The sequence below is a fragment of the Macrobrachium rosenbergii genome, chromosome 54 (genome assembly GCF_040412425.1).
Source record: "Macrobrachium rosenbergii isolate ZJJX-2024 chromosome 54, ASM4041242v1, whole genome shotgun sequence".
Taxonomy (NCBI): Eukaryota; Metazoa; Arthropoda; class Malacostraca; order Decapoda; family Palaemonidae; genus Macrobrachium; species Macrobrachium rosenbergii.
In genome coordinates, this window is record NC_089794.1 from 1811356 (window position 1) to 1832842 (window position 21487).

Here is a 21487-nt window from a genome sequence, read left to right on the forward strand (position 1 = left end):
CAGATGTCTGCCACAAATGTTGTCATTGCCACGAAAGGGTCTGCTGTCCTCAGCACTCATGAGGCTAGTCTTCAGGGACTGGAAAAGTGCTCTCATGAGGAAGCTGACACCCGCATCTTTCTCCATGCCAAATATGCCACAGAACATGGAGCCAAGACCATCACGGTTAAAGCAAATGACACAGATGTTCTTGTCGTTGCAGTCAGTGCTTTCTCCACTCTCCACAATCTAGGGCTAGAGAAGCTATGGGTGGCATTTGGCCAAGGCCAGAGCCTGCGCTGGATTGCTGTGCATGACCTGTGCAACTCTCTGGGCCAGGAGAAGGTGAATGGCATGCTCTTCTTCCATGCGTTCACAGGCTGTGATACAGTGTCAGCCTTCCGGAGCAAGGGCAAGAAGACCGCCTGGCAGACATGGAACATCTTTCCAGAGGCCTCCACTGTGTTCTCCAAACTGAGTCACTACCCTCTCAGAGTGGAAGAGAGTGACCTGAAGGTCCTGGAGAGGTTTGTCATACTTATGTATGAAAGATCCAGCACTGCTGGCACTGTGGATGAGGCTAGACTTGATATGTTTGCCAGAAAACAAAGGGCATATGAGGCCATTCCACCAACCAGGGGAGCTCTCCTCCAACACACCAAGCGTGCTGCGTACCAGGCTGGTTGTGTGTGGGGCAGGCCACCCAGTGTCAGCCACAGCCAGAGAACCCTGCTGAGTGGGGATGGCAAAAGTCTGGTGAAGCATGGCAAGTCCTCTGGACAACCAACTCGCCCTTAGCCAAGAGTTGCCAACAGCTTACCAAATGTGGATGCAAAGCAGGCTGTCGGGAAAGGTGCAAGTGCTACAAGCTGGGTCTTCCCTGCACAGCTCTGTGCACTTGCAAATGTGAAGTCTAGATAAATATTGCCCTCTCTTCAGTAGATAATCTAGCTTGAGCATCCAACGTGTCATGCTATGCCTACCTTCTTATCCTCGAATTTTTCAAAGGTGTAGGTTGAGAGACCTATACATAGATTGGTTGCGTTTAGTCCGTATTTCTCTTCTTTTCTTTTTATGGTTACAGTCTTAGACACAATGTTGTATGTGACCATACCATTACTATTTCAGTTGAAAATAGCATATTAGTTAAACTGTCTGATCACATGAATATACCATTAAATAAAAACAGTTGGTCTCTATGTCTGCTAGCGCTGTGGATAGAAAAAAAAAAACTTTTATGGCAACCATTTTGTACGCCATCTTGGTTACAATTCATTTAGTAAGGGTTTTCAATAAAATGTGTGGTATGGAACATTTTATAACCTAAAAGTCGAGGTTTAAAAAAAAAAAAAAACTGGCATATTCCATCCAATAGATGCTCCCAAACCAGTGAATCTCAACATAGATGGCGGCCATTTTGAAAAATAGCCACCATCTTGGATTTTCAGGTGGCCAGCGCCCTTTTCTAAGAGAGCGTAGTCTTAGGAATGTTTGTGCCAAATTTCATGCTTGTTTCACTATCTGAACGATTTTTACAGCAATCTGCTGCACTAATATGATTAGTTAAGGTGGGGAGATGACACTTCCCACTGCTATGGTAGAAAATTTCAGGGCTTCGAGCGATTTTAAATAGTGGCGTTTAAACACTAGAGGTGATTTCCAACCCGTAAATTTAGATAACTCTGAGAAGTCCATATTATGAAAGTAATTAATAGAAGTAGCAACTGCTCGAATATCATGAACCTTAGGAACTGAATCTGGGTTGGCCTGTTTAATGAAATACAGAATTTGTTGTCTTATAGCATTCAGTGAAAGAGTACCACCTTTCTCCCTGATAAAAAGAGGACCCGACTTACTCTGTGGAGTTCTTAAAAGGTAAGATTTAAGTGTATAAACTGGACATAAAGACTGGTCTTGAGGAAGGGCACCACCTTCCAAGGAGACCACCTGTCCTGTGGGTCTTCGTTCTTAGCTAAAAATCTAGGGTCAGGGGAAAGGAGGACCTCTCCAGACGGGAGGAAGTTTACAAAATTATCACCTCTAGTGAGAGCCGACAGCTCTGAGATTCTAGCACCTGAAGCCAAGCTAATCAAAAATAAGGTCTTCCTTAACAGATCCTGATAAGAGCAATGAAAGTTATCCAACTCTGATGCTAACTTAAGGACGTCATTGAGAAACCACGTAACAGAATGTGGACGTGATACTGGTCTCAGACGAGCGCATGCTCTGGGGATAGACGAAAAATAGGAATCTGTAAGGTCGATTTTAAAGCCGTAAAGAAATACTTTCTTCAATGCTGACTTGACTGTGGTAATAGTGGCCGGAGCAAGGCCTTTCTCAAACAGTGATCTAAAGAAGGAAACTCCTAAATTAGTCGTCATGATTTTGGCTTCAGATGCTTTCAGGAAGGAGGCTAATTTTTTTGACTGCTGAGTCATACTGTCTAAGAGTAGAATCTCTTTTATCTGATTCTAAAAACAGAGTGTTGACAGGGTCAATGTTTGCTCCTTTTGGGCTGCGAATTTTATAAAGTCCATAAAACTAGGGCATTCTGAATCCTTGAGGAAGCTGACACAGTCTTGGTTTGTACTGTCTGGGTCAGAATGGGCTTGGGAATCCGAAGACTCCGTAATCCCAGTTCCTGAAGAAGAGGGAACCAATTGCTCTTCGGCCAGTAGGGGGCTACTAGGGCTGGTTGACCCTTGAATGTCCTGAGTTTGTGTAATACTTTCAGCAGTAAATTTATTGGAGGGAACAGATAAATCTTCTCCCAATTGTTCCAATCTACTGTCATTGCGTCTGTGGCGTACGCCTGAGGGTCCAGGTTGGGGGCCATGTAACAGGGGAGCTTGAAGTTGCTCTCCGTTGCGAACAGATCCACTTGGAGGCCCGGAACCCGGCGGCAAATCCATTTGAAAGATTCCATGTCCAGGGACCACTCCGTCTCCAACGGAGTAGCCCTGGACAGGGAATCCGCCACCACGTTCCGTACCCCTGCTAGGTGGGTGGCTGACAGGTGCCAGCCGTGCTTGTTCGCCAGGGAGAAGATAGCAACCATTACTTGGTTTACTCGACCTGATTTGGAGCCGCCCCTGTTGATGCAATGAACTACCACTGCGCTGTCCAACACCAGCCTGATATGAATCCGGTTGGGGGGGCGGATTTTCTTCAGAGTTAGAAAGACCGCCATAGCTTCCAGGGTATTTATATGGAACTGCTGAAACATTGTGGACCACGTTCCTTGTACTTTCTGTTTTGGTGAATATCCCCCAGCCGCTTAGGGAAGCGTCTGTGTGAACAACTAGTGCCGGAGGGGGAAATTGAAGCGGAACTGTTTTGGACAGGCCTCTGACTGTGGTCCAAGGCCGCAGTCTTGTCTTTAAGATTCGAGGAATAGAGGAGACCTTGTCTCTGAGCTTGACATTTGCTCGACTCCGCCACACTCTGTTTATGTCTTTTAATTTCGCTTTTAAGAGCAGGTCTGTCACTGAGGCAAATTGAAGAGACCCAGGACTCTTTCTTGGGATCGGCGGGATGCCGATGGATTTTTGAGGAATCTCCTGGTGAGAGATGCTATCTCTTTCCTCTTGGGAGGCGGGAGAGATAACGTGTGAGAGGACAGATCCCACTGGAGACCCAGCCACTGAAACCGGGACTGAAGTCAGGCGGGACTTCTCTCTGTTCAGCTGAAAACCTAGCGACTCCAGGAAATTGATGACTATGGACGTAGCCTTCTGACACTCCGGAACTGTTGGTGCCCAAATTATCCAATCGTCTAGGTACGCTGCTAGGGATATCCCTCGAGACCGGAGTTGTTGCACTACCGTGTCCGCCAGCTTGGTGAATACCCTGGGCGCAATGTTCAGACCGAAGGGCATGACCCTGAAGGAGTAGGCTTGATTCCCGAGTCTGAAACCGAGGAACTGAGAGAAGTTCCGCGCAATCGGGACGTGATAATAAGCGTCTGAAAGATCGATAGAGGTGGTGACGGCTCCACGCGGAAGTAGAGTCCGTACCTGAGCTACCGTAAGCATCGCGAAATCTGTCGCATTTTATGTAGAGATTTAGACGCCGACAGATCCAGGATCACTCTTTGCTGATCGGAGTCTTTTTGGGAACAGTGAATAACCTGCCTTGAAACTTTTAGGTGCCTTACTTTCTTTATTGCTCGTTTGTTGAGCAATTCTGTCACGTAATCCTGTAGGATTGATGTGGGTGGCTGGTAAAATCTGGTTAGAGGAGGAGGGTTCTTGATCCAGCTCCACCCTAGTCCTTTGGACACAATGCTGTGTGCCCAAGGGCTGAAGGTCCATTGGTCCCTGAACCAATACAGGCGACCACCTACCTGGGTTTTCTCAGTGGGAGGGAGCGGGTTTATTCCCCCTACCACGTCCAGGCCTTCCCCTTGGGGTGGTGTTGGGCTTTCCTCTATGAGGACTTTGCCTCTTCCTCCTCTTGCAACCCTATTAAGGCCGTGAAAGTATCCACGGCCCTCATATGTGGGGTTGTATGCTGGTGAAGCCACATAAGAGGGTGCAGCTGGTTGGACCAGCACATACTGTTGGGGTGAGCCTTGGAGGTAGAAGGCTGGGCTACTGCCGAGACCGGGACGGCTTGGACTACCGCCTGATGGTGGGGCCTCTTATGCCTCCTGAAGCGTTTGCCTCTCTCTCGTCTGGGGCCGGCCAATTCTGGGGTCTTGCGCTTATAGGCAGAAATGCCCCAGCAGCGAGAACGAGACTCTGATTGGCCCGTGTAGCCTCGGCCATAATGCTTGTGACCTCCTCTTCAGGGAAGAGGTTAGGTCCCCAGATCGAGCTTTTCACGAGCTTGTTAGGCTCGTGGCGGATAGTAGCATTGGCGAAGATGAACTTCCTGCATTCCAGTCTGGCCATGATAAACTCGTACAAGTCAGACTGGAAGCCCGCTAGCAAGGACTTAGCCAAAACTTGGAAGAATGGCTCGTCCGAGCAGGAGACGGCAGTAGCTTCTGTAAGGCAGACGGAGTTCAAGGACCGGGCTAACTTAGTCCGGGCATCAAACTCCGCCTTCAATAAAGATTCCGGCAGCTTGGGGAGCTGCTCACTGAATTGCGTGGAAGCGCAGAAGGGGTCCAGCTTCCCGACAGTGAAAGTGGACGGGGCGTCCACCCAGAACTCATTACTTCCTGGGAATACCAGGGAAGTAGGGTCTGTTTCTCTTAACTGTGGTAACGGATTACCATCGAAGCATGCTCGGGCCGTAGCCAGAGCGACTTTGTCCAAGCAAGGGGTGGGTAGGTCGTCTCCCAGGGCGAACATCGTAAAGTTGCCCTTGAAAGGAGTCAACTTCGTATTTTCTGCCTGCCACTCCGTCAGAGTGCGCAGGAGAGCCGACTGAGCTTGGTCCCTAGGGACGATGACAGTCTCCCTAGGAACCTTGTCTGACCGAATCCAAGCTTCCTCTGTGAGCCTCACGAAGCCTGGGTAAGGGGGCAAGAGATCGGGGGGGAAGAACTCCAATTCCTCCAACCGTCTCGTGCCCAGACCCTCAACTGTAAGTTTGCCATCATGTTGGATGGCCCGGAGTGCGAAGCGCCAAGGGTTACCGACATCGAACGGCGGGAGGTCCGCAGTGTCGGGGATAACATACTGTGGTTCGGCTGGGGGTGGGCGAGCCATTCCCGCCAGTATGTTATCATGACTGGCCAACTTCTCAGTTATTTTGTCAAATCTGGAATCTAGGTCCTCTGTAAACTTTTTATAAAGTTGATTGGCAAAGGCCTCTGCATCGAAAGCAGGCTGGCAAGGAGGGCTTGGTTTTGCAGCCCTCTTACTCGCGCCTTTGCTGGAGGAACCAGACTTGCTCCCGGAGGCTACAGGTCCTGAAACCTTAGCCTTCGACGGGGGGAAGGGCGATGCCTTCTTGGAAGTCGAGGACTTGTAGCCCTTCGCCTTCCATGAAGTCTTCAACTTCAACTTGGGGATAGCAGACGGAGCTCTATCACCCAAGGAGGAAGACTTCACGAAACCTGCAAATGAAGAGACAGATGAAACAGGGAGTCAAATAGAGGGGGCCCGCCCCAACAACCTCACTTACCTCACCACTTACCACCTGGTCCTGCTCTGTATTCATCGGTTCCAGGTTGAGATCCAGGCGGCTACATCCTCCGAGACCTCAGCGTAGAGGATATCCACTTGGGGTGGCTGGGTCGCATCCCGGATTTGCTGGATGATAGGGGTGGCAAGATCTTCAGGCACTGCGGCCGCCACCCGTGCGCCGGGTAGAGCAAGTCCTCAACCTAGCGCCGAGGACGTAGGGCTTCCCCAACGGAACATTCCTGCCGAACCCAGCCACCCAGGCCCGGAGGGATTCCAAGGCAGACTTCTTGGAAACTTCGTCCGCCTGTAAGAAAACCAACAATTAGCTAAGAACGAAAAAGCCAGACCGGGAACCTCATGAACAATATACAATATGAGGAGCATAAAACGGAAGAAAAAAGACTGTCACTTACCGACTCATCCTGGACGGTTGCGCAGAGAGCGAAGCAAACCTCACAACCATCGGGGTGCCAAACAACCAGGTCGTCAAGTCGGACCGCACAACCAGCGTGGGTCCGGCATACTACGTGCCCGTAGGGTTGTTGAAGGGAGGCGGTACACCCCGGCTCCTCACAGCGAACAGTCTGTAAGTAGAAAAGTACATGAACCTCCCACCCTAAGCAATCTAAAGCTGGCAAGGCCGGGAAACTCAACTACAACCAGAATACTCCGGCGGAGAAGAACTCCCTTATCATAAACTGGGCCAATAAGCTCTAAATGCACAGAGTGGAAGGTAAAGGCTTTCCAGACCCGGAGGACTCCGGGGAATGAAGGAATGAGAAACCAGGAACTAACCATAAGGGCTGCCAGAAAAAATAACGGCGGAGCCCCCGGGTGTAGGACCGGACTCACGTATATAAAATAAATAAAGGAGCGTACTCCTGTAGATAAACAGACTTATCTAAAATTAATGAAAAATAATAATAACAATAACAAGTGACGGTAAATACTCCGGAGACCGGAGGGATCCGCTCCCCTTACATAATGTAAAACCTTCCGCCCTTACTTCCCGCCGGAGAAACAAGACGGGCAAAGTGCTCGTATGTTCATAACATAAGACGGAGCAATTATATTTTTACCCTATCTCACGTAACCCGACGGGGAGACGAGAGGTATGGGATAGTGACTCGAACATGTTCGAGCAAACACAAACCACCAACCCCAACACAGCGAAGCTAGGGACGGTATGGGAGGGAGCGAATCCCTCTACCAACAGGAGGAGTCCCTGAACTCGGAGAAAACGCCATCTAGCGTCACCCGCGCGAGTAGAGCAAGGCTGGGGGGGGGGGGTGGAGTAGGGGAGAGAAGTAGGCTACCAGGAAGGGAACAGGAGACAGGGAGAAACATATCACCCGCTCAACTGCATCCATCCCTCCAAGAAAAATGAAACTTGGGAGGGTAGCCTACTACTGGGAGCTCACGCAACCCGAAGCCCGACTCCTTCCTAGGCGAAGCCTAATATGGACCTAACCTAGTATAGGCTAGGAAAAAGGGAGGAGTGCAGAAGGGAGGGGAAGCAACAGGGAGAGAAATTTTGTGCCGAGAACCAACCGGGATCGAGAAGGGGGGGCAAGGAGGCGACTAGCCTAGAGGAAACACATCCAAAGAACTCGATTCCCCCAAATGGAGGAAGAGAACTAAGGGGCTCACTCTGCCCACCGAAAAACGACCCCGGAGGAAACAGCAACCAAAACTCCCTCAACCTGATCTCCACACCCAGGGCAAGGGGATGGAAGCAAACAAGCCTACTCCACAAAATAACCATCACACATAAAGAATTGGAACTAAAATGTGCTCAATAGGGAGCGTAGCCTACCTCGGGGAAGCGGTTAGATCTGAGGCTGCCGCCACCACCCAGAGGTAAACAACAAAAATAAAACAAATAAAATAAATAAACTAAAATAAAAAGAGAGCACCATCTCCAAGCATAAAATAATTAGCCTACTTGAGACCAAAAATAAAAAGGAACCCAACCTGGGGGGGGGCGTACCTGGACGGGGCATCACCTAAACAAAGGCCGATAGGCCAATGAAATGTAATTTCATAAACAAAAAGGGGGGGAGCCACCGCAAGGAACCACCAGGAAGGGAACCAAGGGGTCAAAATCTATCTATAACGACGAGGAGACAACTCCAACCGAAAAGAACAGGAGGAGTCGCCTCGCGGTCGACATGGCTGGCGGGGGACGCCGTGGCGTCATAATAAGATCTCAATATTTATGAAAATACGAGACCATAACAGCCAAAAAATAGAACAAAACCCCACAAGAAGATGGTACTTAACTTAGAGATGGTAAAGCTGCTCGATGCCATCGTAGATGCAGAAAAAATCCAAATAAAGAGAGACGAGCACACAAAAGAAACGGATGCAGTCACGTGCTAGAAAATGGAATGAGGTAGGTGGCGCTGGTGTCGCCGTCCTGGCGGGTGTTGAGTGTAGGGGCTGTAACGGCTCACCGCTCTGTTCCGGGGATTTTGGCAGGGAGAGATCTTTCGAGTAGGTTTCCGTGGTAGTGGTATTTCACTCACCCTTCTTTATACCGACGCCTTCCTAGAAGACGCTCGACTGGGGGTAGTAACCCCAGCTTTCCTGAAAGCTCTTTTTCTCTGGTATATCTAGCATTGTTATACCTAGAAATTCGTGCTGTAATGGAATTTCACCGGCTGACACGGGACTGAACTCAGAAATTACATTTTTATAATAAAATAAAATTCTATGTATACTTTCCAAGTAATTAAATGATCAGAGCCCTCCCGCCTCCGCTCAGATAGACATATGGCAGAAACAGAATGAGCTCATTTGCTAGTAGTTCCTGAGAGTCCTGTTAGTGGGCGGAACCAGTCACCTGACCAAAACTTTGAAGCATTACCCACTAATTTTTTCATTTTTAAGTTGCCTTGCAAGGGAAACTAAAGTATTTTAATTACTTGGTAAGTAAAGGCAGTCCCCGGTTATCAGCAGGGGTTCTGACAGCGTGACGGTAACCAATTTTCAGGGCTCTTTCAGTGGTTATTGGCACCGAAAATCGCCGGTTTCCACTTATCGGCAATTTTCAGCACCGAAAATTGCCGAGTTTTGTCGCTAGACAAGCCCTGTAAAACCAGATTGCCGATAACCAGGGACTGCCTATATATATAAAACTTTATTTTATTATAAAAATATTTTATTTTAATTGTATTTCATTGTCACCAAAAACCAATCACTTTATGACTGCCTTAGTAGTTAATTTGATGAGAGGAGATTTGCTGTTAATCTGGGACTTGGAGCTAAGGGACTTACCAAGATTAATAAGGGGTCATGAAATGGGCTATACTATTTCCAATCCTACTAGTTGTTTTAGGCGTTTCCTCCCACGCTGCCAAATGTACTTCATTGGAAGTGACCGTGTTTATTCCATTTTAATCCTGGCCCTTAGGAGCAATAGTAATCTTGGTTTGATCCAAGGAGGTTAGATTGTCCCTGGGTTTGATCCCACTCTCCAATACATCCATGGTAAATCCCCATAGGGTATTTGGACTTCAAAATACGACAAGATCAATAGAAAGAGTGCAAAATATCATCGTAACTTGTAACAAGAAATTTTCTTAATTTCATTTGCAGTTATTGAGGATAGAAAGAAATAAAGTATAATATTATGACTGCGACTCCAGCGAATGCTTTTTGTTTTCCTTATGTCGCGTCGTCCAGAGCTCTGTTGTTTCCGAGGAAGCTTAAGTTAAACCCTCTTTTTGGTCTTAAGATAATCGCTACCTCCTTTTACATTGACCATGAGGTACTCTCTATCTCCCTCACTATCATATATATATATATATATATATATATATATATATATATATATATATATATATATATATATATATATATATATATATATATATATATATATATATATATATATATATATATATATATATATATATATATATATATAATGTATATGTATATGTGTGTGTGTGTGTATATGCTTGGAGAAATTCTGCACTTAGGTATTTACCAAATAATTTTCTCCCTACATTAACATTGTATATATTTTTAAATTTTTTCCTTTGTGCAAATAAAAGTATTCTCACTTCACACACTACCTGCTTTGTAGTTTAAAATACACTACACAATCCTGTGTTATTTAAGTTAGTAGAGATTTTTAATTCCCATGATCATCATTTTCTTAAATCCGAATTCGACCTCTACATGCCCCAAGGGCAGCTTAGCTTGGACACGAATCCTTTAAGAGAACTGGAAGCGCAGCTCAAAATCTGTGCCCTGTTTTAGAAAAGAAGCAGTGTTTACATCGTTACCCAGTGTAAAATGTTACGAAAGGTTTTAATATGTTAAAAAGAATATCTGGCAATGATTATTTTAGCATTTTTTAGGTCTTAAGTGCTTTCACAAATGCTAAATAAATTGACTAAGAACGTTTGATTTGGCAGTGCCACTTCCCACCCTTGCTCTGCCCAAACCGATGAGAAGGTTTGGATATACGTTAGTACATTGATAGCAAAACTATAGTCTGTACTGTTGAAGGATTAAATTAAATAAAGAGTAGGCTAAAGCACTATAGGGTTCTTGAAGAAAAGGAAATGAGAATCCCTAATTTGAATATAAATCTCTCTCTCTCTCTCTCTCTCTCTCTCTCTCTCTCTCTCTCTCTCTCTCTCTCTCTCTCTCTCTCTCTCTCTCTCTCTTCTTTCATATTTCATAAGCTTTATTCCATCTTGATATCCAAAGTCTATGACTATTACTTCCAAGTGCTGGTATCGGAATGTATTCAACATGAATAGTGTGGATATTTACACATTTTTCATAATTGAACCTTTTGGCAGAACTGTCCGCAAGGCTTGGCACATTAAAATCCAGGGGGAGCCAGTCCTTGGGTCAGGACTCCAAGCTTTAGTTCAGATAAAGGAGGATGATTCCGTGATAGTGTGGTCTTAGTCCTGACAGGTGGGTTTAACTTATACAGTACTTGTACCTTGTTGTTTTGGTGTTATCCTGTAACAGCCAAATCAAACCTCCCTATGACTACTGGTATGGCGCTGGACTATCCCCTGGAAAGGTCAGTTAATCAAAATCAAGGTGGTAATCAAAGTCTAATACCCTACAAAATACCCAAAACAAGTAAATATTGTCATGACCCAACCTTAATTCATACCATACAAAACACCCAAAACTAGTAAATATTGTCATGACCCAACCTTAACTCACCTCAACTCTCTCTTTGGGAGTGGAAGTTGTTCAAGGTTTCTAACCTTGGAAACTGACCAGGAAAATTTCTGTATTAAAATTGGAAAATTATTTATTAAGTAGACATCCAACGGCAGAAATGTCACTTGGACAAATAAAAGAAAAGATGTGGCTTATAGAAACCACAACAGAGTCAGTCTGAAGACTTTATGTCTGTAAAAAAAATTGCATTTTTTAAAAGTAAAATGCATTTTTCCTAACATACAAACCCGAGATCCTTTACATATGGGGAATACTTTCGGCGAAGCTGCACTGGCCGCTAAAAACTTACAAGGCATGTGTTGGTATTACTACCAGCTGGGCAGGTGATTCGTAACAGTGGGAAACCCATGGTACCAACGCATTCACTTTACTTTCTGGTCTAGGGGAGATTGTGGGGAAGCTGAGGTGGGTAACCTGAGTAAAGGACCTCAGGTTTGTATGTTAGGAAAAGTGCATTTTACTTTTAAAAAATGCGATTTGTTCCTACACAAATACAAACCCTTGGTCCTTTACATATGGGGACTCAAGATTTGGTGGGAGGAATCTGAGTGGAGGTCTCTGAATGACTTGAAGTTCAACCGCACCTTGCGTTCTCCTGGGGTAAGAGCCAGGAGCACACAGTGAGGTGAAAGCTAGAGAAAACCCTTCCCAGCCACATAAGAGGTGATTGGGAAATGTCAGGGACTAAGGACCAACATAAAGAATGGGTTTGGTAATTAGCCCACAACCCTTCCCCACCTTGCAGAGGAAAGAGGGGACATTACATCTAATGTGCACCTGAAAGGCAACAAAGATTAGGATACTCAAGGAATGAAACTCACCTGCGTCAGACGTCTGGTTCAGCTTGTACGGCCTAAACTCTCTGCCCAAGGGTAAAAAGTTAGATGATAGGAGGGAAGAGGGAGCCAGTCACTCACCTTTCACGCCCAGTCATACATGTACAACAGATGAGACACAACTCTGTCCTGTACAGGAGCTGGGTAAGTTACACAACTTGTTGAGCAGCCACCACTGGTCCCAAGGAGAAGGTATCCAAGGACTGATGGGTAATGTCCTTTAGGTGAAAAGAGGTGAATGTGGTCTGGCTCGACCACACCCCTGCCTTCAGTACCTGCTGAACCGACAGGTTCTTCTTGAATGCTAAAGAGGGCGCAATCCTTCTGATTTCGTGAGCGCGGGGGCGTAGAGCACTGGTGCCGTCCTCCCCAGCCGCTGCATACACTTTCTTGATAACCTCACGAAGCCAGAAAGAGATCGTGTTCTTGGACACCTCCTTCTTAGGGGTTCCAGTGCTAATGAAGAGTTGCCGATACTCAGGCCTGAGGTGCCGTGTTCTCTTCAGATAGCGCCGTAGCGCCCATACAGGACAGAGTCGCAACTCGACAGGGTCATTGTCTATGAAATCACCAGGGATGGGATCGTGAAAGACTCATACCGAGCGTCAGGGATCTCTGGGTTTTGAGTCTTCGCTACGAACTCCGGGACAAATTCGAGCGTCACCGATGCCCACCCCCTTGAGTGTTTAACTGCAAAGGAAAGTTCCTGTAATTCGCTAATCCTCTTCACCGATGCCAGGGCTAGCAGGAAGACAGTCTTGAGAGTCAGATCCCTGTCTGTGGCTTCTCACAGTGGCTCGTATGGGACACGAGTCAGGCTCCACAAAACGAGAGACACGTCCCACTCGGGGCCCGAGTTTCCTGGGTGGGCAAGACCGTTCGAAGCTCTTCATCAGCAAAGATATTTCCAGAGAGGACGAAATATTGATGCCTTTCAACTTCAGGACCAAGGCTAAGGCCGCTCTGTATCCTTTTACCGCTGAAACTGATAAGAGCTTCTCCCAACAAAGATAGATGAGGAAATCCGCTACCTGCTGAAGAGTGGCTCCGACAGGAGAGTAACCCCGTCTACGACACCAACCACAGAAGACGGCCCACTTACCCTGGTAAACCGCCGCTGAGGACTTCCTGAGGTATCCTGCCATCTCTGTCGCTGCCCGGCGAGAAAAGCCTCTCACTTGCAAGAGATGGTGGATAACCTCCAGGCGAGAAGAGACAGGGAGGCCACGGCCTGGTGATACCGTTCTATGTGGTGCTGACGAAGAAGGTTGTGCCAGAGGGGAAGCTCTCTCGAAACCTCGGAGAGCAGAGCCAGCAGGTCTGGGTACCAAGCAGCCTCCAGATGCTTGGGGGCCACCAGGATCATTCTACAGAACCGAACTGTGACAGTTTTAGATTCGGAAAATCGAAACCCTTGCTCATTAGCCCACTTGCTTACTTTATTGGTGGCTCTTTGCATGAACCTGCTAGTAGATGCTGCATCATATCCTGTGCAGTACAGAGTCAAATCATATACAAATAAAGACCTTTTACTGGTGATGATATCTTCTCTAATACTCCATTACCGGCAATAGCAACAAAGGTAACACTAAGGACACTACCTTGAGGAACTCCCTCTTCTTGTAAGAAAGGTCATGATACATGATTCCCAACTCTTACCTTTATATATCTTTCTGATAAAAACGAATTTATAAATCTGATCATTTTTCCTATAATCCCATCTTATACAACTTTTTTATAATACCATAACGCCATGTGGTGTCATATGCCTTTTCCAAATCAAAGAAAACTCCTATTGTTTAGATCTATTTAGCAAAACCTTGTTGTATTTGGTTTGAGAGCCTGAGCAAGGGATCTAAAGTAGATCTAGTTTTCCTATAGCCGAACTGGGATGGAGAAAGCAGTTTATTTGTTTCTATGTGCCATACAAGTCTGGTGGTAATCATCTTTTCCATCAGCTTACAAACACAACTGGTGAGAGCTACTGGTCGGTAGCTGCTGCGCAAAGCGGGATCCTTGTTTAGTTTCTTCATATGGAAGATCAATGATAATTTCCAGCTCTTAGGAATAATACCAGTTTCCCAGATTTCATTTATTATATCTAAAAGAAATTTCCTTGACTTTTCTAGGAATTGTTTCAGAATTTCATAAGAGTATTTTATCTTCACCAGGGGCTGATGGTTTGGTATTCTGCAAGGCATCTTTGAGTTCCCGCAGTGCAAATTTTGCATTATACAGTTCAAAATTATTTTCACGTAAATCGAGAGAAATCCGGGCATTTCTAATGTCTTGGAATTCCAGAGAATGGTTCTCAATACTTGATATTCTCGAGGAATGTTCTCCTAATTTTTCTGCAACCCTCTCTGGTTGGGTGATTAGGTCACCATTTATCTTAAGGGTAGGCAGAGGTTCAGGAATAAACTTGCCACTTACTTTTTTAATTTTCTTCTAAATCATTTTGGATGGTGTTTTTGAGCTAATGTCATTAATGTAGTACATCCATGACTCTCTTTTTGCTTTTTTAAAATATTTATTTTGCTTAGCTGCAGCACGTTGGTAAATAACTTTAGCTTGGGCAGTTCCACTCCTCTTATACTTTTTGTAGCATTTTCTAGTGATCTTTCTCGTACTTCTGCAGGTTTTGTTCCACCAAGGAACTGCTGGTCTTGAGGGCTTCCCTTTTGATGTTGGAATAGAGACAATTGCAGTGTTGATGGTGGTGTCATTGAAGTAATTATATGCCTCCGAGATGGATGGAAATGATTTTACATTCTTGTCCATGAGAACACTCACTAAATTTCTTCCAGTCTGCTTCATCTACCAGCCCTTTGTTAGCCGAGTCGGTTGAGCTTCAGACTGTCATTCAATGGGCCGGAGTTCAATTCCCGCGGCCGGCTGATGAAGAGTTAGAGGAATTTATTTCTGGTGATAGAAATTCATTTCTCGCTATAATGTGGTTCGGATTCCACAATAAACTGTAGGTCCCGTTGCTAAGTAACCAATTGGTTCTTAGCCACGTAAAATAAGTCTAATCCTTCGGGCCAGCCCTAGGAGAGCTGTTAATCAGCTCAGTGGTCTGGTAAAACTAAGATATACTTAGCTTCATCTACCTTCCATTTGGGAGGTGACTCAGAGGACTGATTCTTAACTGTTTTTATATGAATTGGGAAGTGGTCACTCACATTTGGAAATTCATTTACTGACTGTTCACAGTCAATGTGAACACTAGACGAGCAAAAGCTCAGATCGATAGTAGATGTTATGGTAATTCATGGCTCCATTATTCAGTATAGTGGTATCACGATCATCCATAATATTCTCCAGAATCCTACCCTTGGCATCTGTCATGTTCCCACCCCATGTGGGGTTGTGAGCATTAAAATCACCAAGGAAGAGGAAAGGAGTAGGAAGCTGATTGATCAGTAAATGAATATCATTATAAGTGAAATCCAAATCAGGAGGAAGATAGATGGAGCAAACTATAATTTGCTTGTCTAAAATGAAAGTTACTGCTACAGCTTGGAGATGAGTATTAATTGATAGCAAGGAGTGTTGCAACGACTTATGCGCAGTAATTGCTGTGTCTCCCTTAGCTCTATCTCCGATTGGTGGTGGAGAATTATATATGTTGTAATTTAACCCAGGATTATAATGTGTGCTTCCAAGCTTAGTTTCCTGGAGATACACAATACCTGGGCTGTGGTCACGGAGCAGTTGGTGCACCTGCTACATTAGAGGGTACTGCCACTGCACCCCTAGTGGTAAATAGTGGTAGTTCCATAAGAACTTGAGCATAGCTCCTAGGTTGTTGTCCTAATTGTCTTTTTGCAAAACCAATACAGTACTTAAATAAAGCATTGGCTTTATTAAGTGCAGACAGTTCAAATATGTAAATGTCTCAATTTTTAATATTGGATTTATGTTCCAGGTGACGATTAACACATTTTGCTTTTCTATTACATTCATCATCATGATGGACACCAGAGCAGTTTATACAAATTTTAGCATTTTTGCAGTTTTTTGATGGGTGGCCAAACTCAAAGCAACGATAGCACTGCGCTGGTCTTTGCTGGAAAGGACGTACTCATACCCTTCCATTTTCAAATATGACATGAGAAGGTACTGCAGAGTGTACAAAGGTTAAAATGATGATGTTGGCAATAGCTGCCTTTTTCACTCTCCAAACTGAAGTGGGACTCATTTCTAGAATTTCTTCTTCTATCATGTCATAAGGTCTTTATCAAAAATTACTCCTCTCCCATAATTAAAGCCTAAGTGGGGCTTGATCTTCGTGATCATTTCATCATTTTTTATGTCCAACAAGGTCAGCATGCATGCTTGGGTTGTGGATTTGGCATGAATAAGAACAGTGTTCTTCCCCAAATGAAAAATATCACCGCTCTTTATTCCTCCCACCTTTTTCTGAAGAAACCTAAAAAATTTATATTAGTTATAATTTTCCTCCTTGGCTGAAGCTACCACCCACATAGGAGGTTTAGGAGTCCTTATTACTGCATTCTGGTTTCTCTTTGGTTCATCCTGAGCCCATTTAGATGGCACATGAACGTCCATGTCTTTGTAAACTTTGTCTGTTAAGGCTCCCCATACTGCAGCTTGACCTAGTTCCTCATCATGGCTACTAAAGGTAACCCACGCTTCCCATTTACATTCAAAATCAATAAAGTTCATCCTGATTTCTACAACAGTTCCAAATGATTTCAGAGCTGTCGAGATCATTTCATAATCACAACACACTGGTAAGTCTTCGATATGGATCATTCTCAAATTTTTCTCACAACCTGGCTGTGTTGAGGATTTAATTTTGGATGAAGATTTCTTAGAGAAGTCTGTGCCTTGGCTTGAAGTCGTCATCAATGAAGCATGGCTAGAGGGTCCAGAGGAAGGGAAGTCAGGAGGGGGATCAGGATATTTGTTATTACTGCTTTTTGTCAATTTATTTTTCGAGAAGTCATCAACATTTGGAGAAATTTCAATCTCCAAGGTGGGTGCAGCGGTCGTCATCTGTGCCAGAACAGCACCATCAGAGGGTTCAGGGGTACTCGAATCCTTATAAATGCTAGACATAAAGACTTGAGAGGGGTAAAAAAGAATAATAATAAACCTGAAAACCTTAAAAAGATATCATCAGCCTTTCATGGGGATTATTCTTCCACCAATGGCACAAATGAGAACAGACCCAAATGTCCACCCCCTACCCTACCCCGCAGGGGATGGCACAACATGATTATAGTGGCCCAAGTGTAAGCCAAACCTGCTCGCTAGGACCGAAGGTATTACGAGAATACTATCATCCCCACTCTAATTGTGTTATAGGCAAACCAGATAGAATGCTGAGGGTCCTATCCCCAGAACCAGAACCCCCCTGGAATCCGTGGTCCAACCCTAAAGAATAGTTCTGCCTGATATACCTCAGGTCCAAACATTATCACGCAGCTGATGGTTCTACCACAGTTCCCACTGTTTAGCTTCAGATATAAACCCAATCCAGGTTATGATATGTTTTCCTATTTATTAGGTCCAAAAAATTTTAGAAAAGCAGAAAATTCCACAAAAATTAATTCAAAGAAATATATAATACTCTATGGGACTCTTGGACTCAAACCCGGGAACAGATTCCTGGGGTTCAAGATTCCCCCTCACCACATCAAGGTGGTCCTAAATTGAGGGGGTATAAAGGTAAGAGTTGGGAATAAAGTATCACGACCTTTCTTACAAAAAGTTAAGTATATCTTAGTTTAACCAGACCACTGAGCTGATTAACAGCTCTCCTAGGGCTAGCCCGAAGGATTAGATTTATTTTACGTGGCTAAGAACCAACTGGTTACCTAGCAATGGGACCTACAGCTTATTGTGGAATCCGAACCACATTATGGCAAGAAATGAATTTCTATCACCAGAAATAAATTCCTCTAATTCTTCATTGGCCAGTCGGAGAGTCGAACGCTGGGCCAACAGTGTGCTAGCCGAGAGCTCTACCCACCCCCTCCAATGAAGAACTTACCTTTCTTACAAGAAGAGGGAGTTCCTCAAGGTAGTGTCCTTAGTGTTACCTTTGTTGCTATTGCCAGTAATGGAGTATTAGAGAAGATATCATCACCAGTAAAAGGTCTTTATTTGTAGATGATGTGGCTCTGTACTGCACAGGATATGATGCAGCATCTACTAGCAGGTTCATGCAAAGAGCCACTGATAAAGTAAGCAAGTGGGCTAATGAGCAAGGGTTTCGATTTTCCAAATATAAAACTGTCACCGTTCGGTTCTGCAGGTGCCAAACTAAGGAAGCCATTCCAACTCTTGCCTTAAATGGAATTATGTTACCTTACACTACTGAATTAAAACTTTTAGGAATGGTCTTTGATGAAAAGCTCACTTGGAATAATCATATTGACCAGTTAAAAGTGAAAAGCTCACTTGGAATAATCATATTGACCAGTTAAAAGTGAAAGTGAAAAGATCACTAAATATTTTAAAAGTAGTTTCTAATTTTAATTGGGGTGCTGATAAGAAATCGTTGTTAAGGCTTTATAATGCAGTATGTTTATCTAAGTTAGACTATGGCTGCCAAGTATAATCATCTGCTTCAAAGACTAAACTTAAGGAATTGGACGCTGTGCATAAGATGGGGCTAAGGATCTGCACTGGAGCTTTTAGAACTTCACCCATTGAAAGTATTTATATAGATTCCCATCAGCTACCACTGGACTTAAGGAGGCATGAGCTAGATCTGAGATACCACATGTGACTGAAAAGCTCAAAGGAGAATCCTTCTTTTGAGATCTTAAAACAGTGTGACTCAAGTCTTTTTGGATCTAGATCTTGTATACCATTTCAAATCAGACAGCTAGGTGAACTGGAGAATGAAAGCATAAAAACACAGAAGATCCTACAAGTAAACATCCTGCTATCCCTCCATGTTTTATTCCAGCAATAGATGTCTACATTAAAGAGACAAAGAGGAGAGATCGTCCTGAAAAGTAAGACAGAAACAAGTTTTTTGGAGCATGATGGGAGTCTTATAAATGGCAGGAAAAAAGGATTTTGACAAAGGAAAAATCTATTTCTGGGGAGAGACCTGTGTCACCCGGTGAAATAACCATTCAGCACTTATTTCTAGGTAAATCCATTGCTAAATATACCAGAGAAAAGCTAAATGTCAAGCTGGAGATACTACCCCCAGTGCGAGCTCCATGAAATGGAGTCGTGTATGTGAAAGGGTGAGATTGTCACAATCACAGGTCTCCGCCCTGTAGACATTCCCGATGTCAAAAGTCCTACCGAGTGAGGTGCCGATATAACGCCCGCACCACTCGCAGACCGACAACACACCAGCGCCACCTACATTCCATGTTAGCACCCACCACCTAGGAATGGTATTTTTATCAAGGGGGAGAAAAGGAAGAAGAGAGATGGGTCACCGGGTGACACAGGTCTCTCCCCAGAAATAGATTTTTCCTTTGTCAAAATCCTTTTTCTGGGTTTCCCGACCTGTGTCACCCGGTGAAATAACAGAGAAACAAAATACCATCCTGAAAAACTAAAGAAACTTGTAATGGAAAGAAATAAAACTATAATTCCACAAGAATTTTAATTATTCAAGTAGCAAAATAGATATTCCAATACATAAACTATAGTAAGGTGGGGGAACTATGTCCTGCAAGACAAGAGAACAAAAAGACATAAAACATACTTAAAAGTTACAAACAGGGGACAATTACAAAAATTGCAACATGGTCAGGAGACAGGCTGTGAAGTATGCCTGACCCGGAGGTGATGGAAAGGGAATAAGTGAGGCAGGTAGGAGGGAGGAAAGTGACCGAATATAAAGAAAAGGAGTTAAATAGAGGAAGGAACAATGCTTCCTGCCGCCACTGTGGTGAATTTTAGAGCTTCTAGAGATTTCAAATAGTGGCATTTGAAAACCAGGGGAGACTTCCACCCTGTATATTTTGTAAGATCCTCAAAATTCATGTGATGGAAATAATTAGTGGAGGTGGCCACCGCTCTAATGTCATGAACCTTCGGAACTGAGTCTGGGTTTGCTTGTTTAATAAAATATAAGATCTGTTGTCTGATGGCCTTCATAGAAATAGTTCCTCCACCTTCCCTTATAAACAGAGGCCCCGAAGTTATTTGCGAGGTCCTGTCTAAATAAGCCTTTAAAGTAAAGACCGGGCATAAGGATAGGTCTTGTGGGGGGGGACGACCTTCCAGGGAGACCATCTATCTCGAGGATCTTCATTCTTAGCTAGGAATTTAAGGTGAGGGGCTAGCAACACTTCACCTGATGGAAGGAAATCGATATGATTGGGCTCTCTAGACAGGGCAGACAGCTCGGAAATTCTAGCACCTGAAGCTAAACTAATTAAAAATAAGGTCTTCCTCAATAAACTTTGGAATCAACAAGATTGATTATCAGTTTCTGAGGCTAATTTAAGGACATCATTTAAGAACCAGGAAACCGTGTGTGGACGGGTTACTGGTCTCAAACGGGCACAGGCTTTAGGGATTGAAGAAAAATAAGAGTCCGTTAAGTTAATATTGAACCCGTGTAAAAATATCTTTTTCAAAGCTGATTTCGCTGTAGTAATGGTACTCGAGGCAAGACCTTTTTCAAATAAAGACCTAAAAAATGAAATTGCTAGGTTCGTGGTCATTATGGTTGCTTCAGATTCTTTAAGGAAGAGTGCTAATTTCTTAACTGCTGAGTCATACTGTCTGAGAGTGGATTCCCATTTGTCTGATTCTAGGAACAAAGTGTTAATAGGGTCAATATTAGCATCTTTCTGAGCTGCAAACTTCATGAAATCCACAAAGCTAGGGCATTCTGAATTCTTGAGGAAGCTGACACAGTCTGAGTTTGTACTATTTGCGTCAGTTTTGGGTTGGGAATTTGTAAACACCGAAGCTTCAGCTCTAGAAGAAGCAGAAACCAGTTGCTCTTCAGCCAATTGGGAGCCACCAGAGCTACCTGGCCCTTCAATGTCCTGAGCTTGTGAAGGACTTTCAGTAACAGGTTTACTGGAGGAAACAGATAGATCCTCTGCCACTTGTTCCAATCTATTGACATTGCATCTGTGGAGTGTGCTAGAGGGTCCAGGTTGGGAGCCACATAACAGGAAAGTTTGTGGTTGCATTCTGTTGCAAAGAGATCTACTTCGAGACCCGGAACTTGACTGCAAATCCAATTGAATGAAGTTTTGTCCAGGGACCATTCTGACTCCAGTGGAGTTGTCCTGGATAGGGAATCTGCAATGACATTCCGGACTCCTGCTAGATGAGTCGCAGACAGATGCCACCGGTGTTTGTTTGCTAAGGAAAATATTGCTATCATAACCTGGTTGATCCGGC

At 44.4% G+C, this 21487-nt stretch overlaps 1 protein-coding gene across 4 annotated transcripts in view; it reads left to right on the forward strand.

Annotated features, from left to right (window-relative positions):
• The window catches only part of AlkB (alpha-ketoglutarate-dependent dioxygenase AlkB), a 314842-nt gene that overhangs the window by 263099 nt on the left and 30256 nt on the right, over positions 1–21487 (forward strand). The window contains exon 7 of one of the 4 annotated variants that reach the window (XM_067097314.1): positions 10880–11000. The exons of the other annotated variants lie outside the window; for them this stretch is intronic. Within the exon in view, the coding sequence (XP_066953415.1) occupies positions 10880–10991 (112 nt within the window). The 3' untranslated portion in view covers positions 10992–11000. The remainder of the gene's footprint in view (positions 1–10879; positions 11001–21487) is intronic. 4 annotated transcript variants of the gene reach the window in all.